The sequence below is a fragment of the Salvia hispanica genome, chromosome 5, assembly GCF_029641045.1.
Source record: "Salvia hispanica isolate PSC_SH4W2 chromosome 5, Shi_PSC_v1, whole genome shotgun sequence".
Lineage (NCBI taxonomy): Eukaryota > Viridiplantae > Streptophyta > Magnoliopsida > Lamiales > Lamiaceae > Salvia > Salvia hispanica.
The window spans coordinates 37,525,274-37,535,746 of record NC_142696.1 but is presented as its reverse complement, the minus strand read 5'-3'; the positions used below and the strand labels follow the sequence as shown (position 1 = coordinate 37,535,746).

The window sequence follows — 10,473 nt, the reverse complement described above, 5'->3', positions numbered from 1 at the left end:
GTTCCAAGATATACTAGAAAAACACCCAACTTGATAATAAGAACTACCCAACAATGCCTTTCTACATGGTCCTGCACATGAGAGAGAGAGAAGAGAGAGATGGCCGGTGAATATCTTGTTTAAATTCAAGAAACAAACCCTACTAGTAATGCTTCGCTAATTAATACCAGTACATCTTTAATGGACTAAAAAAGCCAAAAAATAAAACTATTCCACATACTCCCATCTTTATAAATCAACGTGATTGATATTCAGACAAGAATCAATTTTTGGTGGTTGGATTTGGCCGTTTTTTTCAGGAAAAACAACAAATAAGGGCCCAATAATTAACCTACATTGATGACTTTTGCTAGTTCTTTGTGTCCTTGCTATTGTACATAAATAATAGGGCTCGTGTTTAAGTAATCAATTATCACTACTGTATTGCACTCACCTACTACAGAAACACAATCAAGAAACTATTTACAAGTGTAGAAAAACACCCCTCCCTCTAAGAAAATAACCTAAACAAGTACTTACTTCTCTAGACTCCATATAATGTGTGTATAGTATTGATAATAGTATCGTGTATTTTATACAGGCTAACGTGTATGAATGATACGAGAATAGAAGAATGTTTAAAGTAAAATTTATGCGGCCACTCCTTCTCCAGCCCCACCATATCCTCTTCTAACACCCCCATATACAACAACTCTACTCCTCTTTCACATTTTCTTTTCCCTTCCTCTTCCAAATTCTCTCCATTCCCACCCTTGCCTAAAAGGAAAACTCCCACTTCCTCCATATGGATAAAGCATCTGAGAGAGAGACTCGAGACTTCATGAGCGTCGAGTCCTTCTCTCAGCTGCCCTTCATCCGCTCTGCGCCCCGCGACAAGGGCGCCGGTGGAATAAGACTATTCGGCCAAGAATTGGGCACCAAGAAAACCCCAAAGGACGATCCCTCAGACTCCAATGACGACGAAAACAACCTCAACAGCACTCAAGACTCGGAGGCCAGCAACGGAGGAGGCAGCAGCCGGAAATTCGAGTGCCACTACTGCTGCCGAAACTTCCCCACCTCCCAAGCCCTCGGCGGCCACCAAAACGCCCACAAGAGGGAGAGGCAGCAAGCCAAGAGAGCTCATCTGCAGTCAGCAATGCTGCATGGTAGCTTGGCTGATTCTCACGTCTACGGCCTAATGAACTACAGCCGCCTCGGCTCAGCACCGCCGCTGCCAGTGGCTTACCACTCTTGGGGCGGTGGAGGCGGCGCTGCATCCAGCAGCGCCTACACCGCCACCAGCAGGATCTATGGCAGCTACGCAAACACCGCCGCTCAGCCGCAGCCGCAGCAGCAGCCGATCAGCTGCAGCCCCTTGGCCTTCTGGCGGGTCCCTGCTGCTGCTCCGGCTGCGTTTGCTGGCCGCAGCCAGCAAACACCGCAGACGCCACTGGAGATGAGGGCCTTACCATCGTCGATCAGTAGCATTCCAGCCTCTCAGCTGCGGTTTGGATACGAATCAAAGGCTCAAATGCAAGAACATGTGAGTTTGGATTTGCATCTTTAGCTGGATTTTCTTGGAAAAAAAAAAAGAGGGAAAATATAAATGAATTGCTTATTTCTCGAGGAATAACATCATCTCAGATTCTTGATTTTATTTACAAGAATTCATACTAGTGTGTAAATGAATTAACTTCCTCGGTTATTTACTTCGTTCATTTTTTTTTATTATTATTACTCTATTTTCAAGAATTCTTGTCTCAACTAAGTACTCCATCACACTAGTGATTCAAATACCTGTAAAGATTCAAAATAAATTCAAATGTGTTAATTCTAGCCGGCCCCCTCTATGGGCGTTTCTTACAAAATTAATACAATCGTTAATGTTGTTTAGATCACAATAAATTAGCATATATATATGTACATTTATGCCACGGCCTGTTTCGGAAATGACACGTGCCATGCGATTTAGGATTAATGTCATAAAAAGGTTTCATATTTGGAGCAAATAATATTAGTCTATGATTCGACTCTCACTTATTTTCACTTATCATTAGTACACTACAAGGGCCAAGTGTTGATTTATCTATCGACCTAAAACCTCTATTATTTTGGTGCATATACATCTGAATTATTAGAAAACGGATATATGTCGATATGCTTATTAATTATTGGGAAAAGAATGACTCACATAAACCTACCAAATCATAAACCATTTCTAGTCATGCTGTAACGTTTTTAGATATATTTCTATTCCGAATTACGTGTAGTAGTACTAACCTAGTTTAATCCAGTAAATGAATATTGACAAACGTTCCTAATAAATTGATTTTCTTCTCAAATCTAACTTGGGTCACTTTTTCGACACCTTGTTATCAAGCTAGCAGCCGAAATATCGCATTTTTATGACTGAAGTTAATTCAGATTATATTTGAAAAGAAAATCAAATTTAGGTAGATATTTTTGTCCCTATTCGTTCATTGGGTTAAATTTGAAAACAAATGCTTTTTTAGGTTAGATTAGAATATTTAGCCAAATACTTGAAGTGGAAGATAAAAAACCATCGCATCGAGGTGTATGAGAGGGCTTGTATAGTTGTATATGTAATTAGATTTTGAATTGGATGGACCTGACATAATTTCAATTATGGTACCTCTCTTTACCCCACTGCAGATACCCAAAAAAAAGAGACCAAAAAAAGAAGCAAGAACACAGTGCATAAGGGAATAATAATTCAAATAAGAGAGGGGTTTAATTTTACCAAATGAGAGAGGGAGAGATGAATCCAGGCCAATTATCTGAAGGCCCACGAATTAATAGTCTGGTGATGACAGAAAACCTACAGAAACACATGTAAGCGAAAAAGTTGACAAATAAAGAGGAGAACAAAGACATATGAAGAGTAGAATGCATTATGGAAGTTAGGACCACAACACCTCTAACACAGACCACTGGGATTCAAGCAACAATTGGTTGGACCACAACCTTATAAACGAGGTTGACACCTTTAACACTCTTAACCTCCCAATGGATAGGATGGGTGGGAACATATCCACTCATCTTCAACACAACACATAATGTTATTTCTCCGTCTACCATATCATATTCATAAAGCACTTACCCGAACAGCAGTAGAGTGCTCGTTTCATGGCAACGCTATATCACCAACACCAGCAGAATGCACATCATAAGCAGCGGAGACCTGAGATATTTTCTTTCAAAACATAATAAGAATCTTTACCACCAGCATAGATTATGTCAAAGATGAAACTTCTAGACTTCTCATCAGGTCAGAACGGACGCGGTAAAAAACTCTGCTCACTGCATCTGTAGGGGACGCGCTTCAGAAGTCTCGCCACGAATACCAACTGCATATACATTTATTAAGCGGGACACAAATGAGTTTTACAACTATTCCATAATTGCAATTAATTTCTCTTACCAGTCTATGCTACAGAGGACAGCAGAAGTACATTAGTAAATACTAATCATATAGTTCAAGTTACAAAGCACGAAATTGAATGTATAACTTAGATTATAACTGCAGCACGGCTTGGAATTCAACCATGTAACTAACACTGACCTAGAACATATAAACAATATCATTGATCACAGTAAATTTATAGCAATTCTACCTACCTCTTAATAGCCAAGCTTTGTGATATATCAAGATCAGTACCACCAATATTAGTGCAAGACCTAATAAATATTTCCATACTACCTACCTGACTGCACTTATTCTGCCAGAAAATAGCAAAATACACCAACATTGGTTGAAATAGATGGGGTCTAGTGTTACCACGTACCAACACACACAAGAAATTGAAATGCAAAACATGTCGATTGTATCACTGGAACAGCAGTAAAAGGCAATATATTACAGACAGAAAACTTAAAAGGAAAAAGGCCGGTTCTTGTGCTAGTACAAGTCATGTTACAAATTATGTATAATGCTCAAAATAACCAAAGAGCAATGCGAAGCAGTATTTAATTTGTTAACATTTCTTAAATCTGATATGGTCATCATATGGCCTCAAATGGCAGATCAAACAGCTGAGTGTGCAAGCCAGTTAAACAGACAGAAATTGTTATGTTTATTAATTTACATGATACACAAAATACAAAACAGAACCAAGTAGAGTAGCTAAGATTCTAAACCCCTCCAGCCAATCACGGAAGCTGCTTCTGTTGAACTCTAGAGATGTGATTGTCTTCAATATGTCTTGTAAGCAATGAAATGCCATAATGGGAAACACTTGAAGAAGCCAAATAAGATGTCACAATGAGTTGACTGAGCTTCGGTAGTGCATAGCCTGTGAATTAAGGCGAAAATGAATCATTCTGAAAAAATTATTGTTAAGGCTTTCAGAAAAAGACAACAGTTGCATGTGATGAGAATGAGGTAGTGTATGGTCCTAGTACCTAAAGGGAGCTAAATAGATTATGTCTTCTTTTCTGGGATGCTACTTTGGGATGTGGTACATAAACGATAGCTGTCGGGGTTGTGAGTATTAACTTTCCTTTGAGATTTTGTTGATACCTTTTACTTGTGAAGCATGGAAATGCCCCCCAGGTCCATGTACTTAATCCAGGGAAGTCCCAAGGACAAATGCAAAAAAAAAAAAAAAAAGTGCAAAATACATCCCCCTGGGGGTATATATAATATTTTACCATGTATTTTTTTTGTTTTAAATACGTTTTATTACGGTCAAATGTTTTTGGAAAACTGCTGCCACTGCCTTCCTTTCAGACATTCACAAATGAACCATCCTCTCAACGAAACCCTATGTTTTTAGAAAACTGCCGCCACTGCCTTCCTTTCAGACATTCACAAATGAACCATCCTGACATCCTCTCAATCCTAAACCCACTTCCCATCTAACTCCAACCACTAGGTAAGCCGTCCACCGCTGCATCTGTGTTTGAAGTCCTCTCATCTCTGCTTCCGCATAATCTCCTCTCACATCAGCCTCCTCTGAAATCTCCGCTGCCTCACGCCGCTGGAATCACCAGGCCCATCCACTTTCTTCTCTGGACGCTAACAGCAACTAAATCCTAAACACTATTTGCTTAATTTTATCATAGATTATGTGGTTACAGCATATTTTCTGAATCATGGATTCTTTACACCTTAAAAAGTATTTATGACATATCGTATCTTTATTTCTTAATATTTGACATATCGGCTACTACCCTGTATCATGCATGTAATTTGTCGTAGTCGCCATGCTTCCTAGCTCTAACTATATTTTAGTTATACATGAAGATCATATTCCTATGTACTACTGTACAAGTTTTAAATATGTTGAAAACCATTAGTAACTTTTATAGTAGGAGAATCTCTGATTTTCACTCGTTTTATTACATTTATATGTTCTATGTCAAGTAGACTATATTCAAAGAAAAAGATATATGCTGCAGATATTATTCAGTGGCTCAAATCTTGCAGGAAAGGAGAAGAATTAAGCTACAAAGCATATAAATATTGATATTACAGAAAGCACATGTAAAATAGTAGTAGTAATTATCTGATTATAAATGACACAAACCTCCAAACGCAGCACTAGCTGCAGAGTACATCAAAAGAGGTGGAACCTGCCAATTGGAAAGGCAGAAAGATTATAAATCTCATACAAAATTGTTTTTTTTTTGGGGAGGGGGGAGGAATTAGCTGCTCGTAGCAGAATAATGTATTTATTACATTGACACGAGTACTGAAAAAGCAAACATAGCATACCCCAATAACAAAGGGAAGCCACTTAGGCCCCTTCACACGGTTTTGGAAATAAGGAATTCCTAGAAAGACATCATCGAAGGTTAATGAGATAAGCTGATAGACAAAGAAACACTTGAATGAGTGAATAGATGGAATTGGTCTACCTGTGTTAAAACCATGAATTGCACTGAGCAAACCACCAATCCCATAGCCAGCCTATTCAGAACAGTGCATTTCATTGGATAATATCAGTTATGATTGTCAAGGAGAGTGAGGACGTGTATATTATATACATGTGGATGTTCATGTATGTGCACATACACAAATTCATAATGTCATTTTTAGGCATAGGAATCCACAGTTTGTAAATGTGAAGGTAAGAAACTACTATCAGAATCGGAACATGACAAGCTGCCCAGATCTATGATATGCATATGTTTCTTTAAAAGAAGAATTCAGGCAGATATACTCCTTTTAGCAAAGGAAAGCACATGAGTATCTTGTCTTACACCACCAATATTTAATACAATATCAAATTGCAAACTCTCCAGAATGAATTTGTACAAAAACAATGAGAACATCTAAATAAAATTAATCGACAGTGTCTCCATTTAAACTTTAAAAGGCAAACAGCAGCAGGAGTAGGCGCAGCCGTGCAGCTATCTCACTAAGAGCAATCGTAGATTCATATCTTCAAAGAAATAATAAGTAAGAGAAGCAAATCAGTTTACTTGTATGGACTCAACACCCAGATAAGAACTGATAAATTATTACCAAGTACAGATGTTGCCGTGCAAAACCTAGTGACTCAGAGCCCATCTAAATATATCAGAGTAATGCTGCACATGTGCATCTTTGTAGGATGGGATTACTGAAACTAGCAGAACTTGGAGTCATGGACAAGAAGTTGCTGATTGAAAAACCGAATGATCACACAAGGAGCATGAAGGAGTGTACAAAGAACAATAGATCAGGATTCATTAGCTACATAACTCCTATCATTCTCATTTATCCTATTATATTAATCAACATTTACTACCTAACTGCTGATACTTGTCATATACTACTAAACTAGCTACTTAACCAAACTCGGGAACTAAACTAACAATCACAACATAAGAAGAACATATAGAAATATGAAACGGAATCCATTACAGAAATCATTCGCCCCATTCTAAAATCAAACTAGTATAGAAAAAAGCAATTCAAGCATCAAAACAGCTATTACTAAAGACCGCGCACATACCACGTTAGTGGCGTCGTGCAGAACCGGTGCGATTTCCCATTCCGATTTCTCCTGCTCCAAAAAAATAGTTAAGGACACATTTCATCAAACAGCTGACCGGCATCGCCAAATACAAGTATACGTGGACACACACACAGAGAGAGTGAGAGATAGTACCTTAGCAGGATTTAAGAGAGAGAGGCAGCGCGGGCAACGGGCGGTGCCGAGGCCTGGTTTGATGGTGGGATCGTGTATGAGATTACCTCGTCGCAGCTTCTCTTCGTACACTTCCCGCGTCCCCATCAATTGATCGACAAACTCCTCTCCCCTTCCAATTGATCAACAAGTATCTCTCTCCTTGCAATTGATCTAAACAATCATCTCTCTTCGCACTCGAAAATTCGTGAATTCAACTTCAATGAGGAATTCATTTCCAGCTGAAGGTTTTCATCATCATTACTATGGGCTTTGGGCCTCAAAATATCTTAATACTCTACGATTAAGGCCCGCTTAAATGTGAAATAGAAAAACCTGTAGAGGTCACTACAAAATACTACATGTCGTTTTAGTTTTAAATTTTTTTATTTAGTTCAACTTATTTTTTATTAATTGACCTATAAAATATGCAGTTATTGATATAATTTGAAAGGTTAAAATAATTATGAGGCATTTATTATTGATTTAATTTATAATTTATGGTATTGACACACAAAAAGTCAATTCGGAAAAGAATGTTAAACATTACCACATCTTCTACAAATACAAATTCTATATATTAATCAAAACTATCATAAAAAATTATACTCCACTCTTTGTTTGATCGACTTTTTCGTTTATGTTTTAGGTGGAGTTCTATGTAGCTAAAGTAATTTTGCGACTGATTAGTTTATGATGAAATCATGATGATGGAAGTATCTTTTTTTCGTGCATCAATTTGATCGAATTGGACCTGCTCAAAGTTGGAGTGTTTGAGTTTATGAAAGAAAGTGTATTTTATTTTATGCTTTCGTTTTGACTGAACAAGTTCGCAGTTTACATGGCATTTTTACAACACAAGTATTACACACGTGCGATGCACGGATTAGTATTTTGAAAATATGGAACTTATGTTGAAACAACACAATATTAAATGCATTATCACCACTAATATCATTATCATCACAAAACAATAAGAAAGGCTCAACATAAGAAAAATGTAGAAGGGTATAAACATGAATACTTATTTTTCCACATCTACTCCCGAGACACCTTAATAGAATATGGACTTTATGTTGAAAAACATAATATTAAATGTATCATCACAACAAACATAATCATCATCGCAAAATATATAATTTTCGAGTTCTAAAATCAAATGCAAGATCACATAAGTTTAATAGAATAAATCTAATATTACAACGATACTGCAAGAATACATCATCGAATGTAGTACTTCGAGTATCGATCCAAAAATACTTTATTTTTAAAAGTAAAGATTATTTAACTCTAAAGCAAACAAAATCCATAACAATAAATACTTTATTTTTAAGATTTTGATCAAAGATCATGCAACAACAATTAAAAGAAATAAAATAAGCAAGACGAATTAAGAGATGAAATTGTTACTCCAATCATTCACAGATAAAACGGTGATTTATTCTAATATTCAATTATATCTTATGAATTACGGGATTACAAAATCAACTCTGATGCAAATGAACGTAGAAAAACTATGAGAATGATTAAACTGATGGATAAAAAGAACTCAACTAAATTGAGAACTTCGGAGTATAAAAACTCAATATCAAATTATTATTCAAAGTCTATCTTTTAAGATCAAACAATGAAGCCTTTATATAGGCAAGGAAAAATCATAAACTTATGGAAAGAAAATAACTAAAAAGATAATAAGCAAAAATAACTAATATTTTTTCGATCTCCTAATTCTATAACTAGGAAATAAATAAAACCAAAAATATACTTTTCTTAGCCTCCAAGACTTGTCTCTATAACTGCATCATACTCCCCTTCTTGAAAAAGACTCGTCCTCGAGTCTACTTTATCTCCATCACCACGTCTCACATACACCAACAATTATGGCATTTCCACAAATATACCAGTATCTTCTACAACCCCAACAGAGTAAAACTCCAAAAGAAGCTTCAAAAGAAGCTCCAACAGAGTAAAACTCCAAAAGAAGCTTCTTTGTGCCTGAGTATTTGTCTCCATCGAGATCCTCCACAGATTTCCCCAGCATGGAAACTTTTAAGAGACCTAGAATAAGACTAGGGGCAAATTCTTTATACCACTGATGGAGCAAAGAACAAATTTGTAAAGGATACTGTATATCAGCTGCTTTAAGCTTTGCATCACAAAAGAGCTACAGCTTCAATGAAGAATTTGTTTAAATTAACATTACGCAATTCATCCATTACCCCTTCTCGCTGCTCTTCAATCGACATTGTGTGCAATTTCCTCTTCAAATCAGCAAACTGCTCAGTGATCTTCGGATTCGAGGCTCGATATTTCTCAATCTCCTCCTTCAACCTCGCCTCCCTTCTATCCTTCCTCCGTGAATCCATCCTATGATCAATCGTCTCCCAAACAACATCAACTTCTTTATCCAAATCTTCATACTCGGCAGAAGCAAACAAACCGGCATCATTCCCTTCGAATTCATCGAATTTCTGATTCTCGTCATATCCCTTTTCCTCTGCTGCAGATTCAGAATTTTGAAGATCCACTCCCATTTCCTTAGTAACGACATCTTTCTCGATACCATCACCATTTTCATTAGCACTATCGACTGATTCAAGTCGTACCTCCTCTTCAATAACCTTCCTGTATCCATTCTCTGTTGTCCCTCCAACAACTACTCCTAAATCTACCACATTCACACCAAACTTAATGGTATCAACAACATCATAGAAAATATCTTCGTCGGGCTTTTCATATACCGGCATCGACAATATATCCTCGTCATACACGGGCTTATCATACACCGGCATCGACAATATATCCTTGTCGTATACGGGCTTAGACTTGCCGCCGTAGACGTCGCTGAATAACGAATCGTCCACTGAACGACGCTCCGACGCATGAGATCTCATCGGATTGGCTTCCCCACAACGCTTCTCCAATCGCTCAAATCGTCGTTGTAGGTCTCGAACCTGTTGGCGCAGATCACCGTTCTCGATGTCGCGCTGGAGGTCTCGAACCTGTTGTCTCAGATCATCGTTCTCGATGTCGCGCAGATCACGCTGTCGTGCAGCCTCTTTGGTTGGGAGATCTCCTTGGCCCCCACCACGACCACCGCCACGAGCATCGCCACGTCTGCCGCCATGTCTACGTTCAACCATTGATAATCAACCTGGATCGTGATACCAAATGATGCAAATGAACGTAGAAAAACTATGAGAATGATTAAACTGATGGATAAAAAGAACTCAACTAAATTGAGAACTTCGGAGTATAAAAACTCAATTTCAAATTATTATTCAAAGTCTATCTTTTAAGATCAAACAATGAAGCCTTTATACAGGCAAAGAAAAATCCTAAACTTATGGAAAGA

General features: G+C 37.6%; 2 protein-coding genes across 2 annotated transcripts; one reads left to right on the top strand and one right to left on the bottom strand.

The window, feature by feature from the left end:
* Positions 1-514: 514 nt before the first annotated feature.
* ZFP8 (zinc finger protein 8) lies at positions 515-1,734 on the top strand. Its single transcript, XM_048098006.2, has one exon. It carries the CDS (start codon positions 785-787, stop codon positions 1,547-1,549), a length of 765 nt encoding a protein of 254 aa, XP_047953963.1. The 5' UTR covers positions 515-784; the 3' UTR covers positions 1,550-1,734.
* A 2,220-nt stretch (positions 1,735-3,954) lies between these two features.
* Positions 3,955-7,371, bottom strand: LOC125190234 (uncharacterized). Its single transcript, XM_048087480.2, has 6 exons — positions 7,101-7,371; positions 6,945-6,995; positions 5,863-5,914; positions 5,720-5,778; positions 5,532-5,577; positions 3,955-4,295 (listed from the first exon to the last, which is right to left on the bottom strand). The coding sequence occupies exons 1-6, from the start codon at positions 7,224-7,226 to the stop codon at positions 4,153-4,155; spliced, it is 477 nt and encodes a 158-aa protein (XP_047943437.1). The 5' UTR covers positions 7,227-7,371; the 3' UTR covers positions 3,955-4,152.
* Between the last annotated feature and the right edge of the window lie 3,102 nt (positions 7,372-10,473).

Bases quoted from the DNA above. Each gene is read 5' to 3' on its own strand.
- ZFP8 (XM_048098006.2), top strand. From the start codon at position 785: ATGGATAAAGCATCTGAGAGAGAGACTCGAGACTTCATGAGCGTCGAG.
- LOC125190234 (XM_048087480.2), bottom strand. From the start codon at position 7,226: ATGGGGACGCGGGAAGTGTACGAAGAGAAGCTGCGACGAGGTAATCTC. The intron at 5,915-6,944 runs GTATGTGCGCGG...TGTTCTGAATAG, and splicing joins TGCACGACGCCACTAACGTG to GCTGGCTATGGGATTGGTGG. The intron at 4,296-5,531 runs GTTTGTGTCATT...CTTAATTCACAG, and splicing joins AGCTAGTGCTGCGTTTGGAG to GCTATGCACTACCGAAGCTC.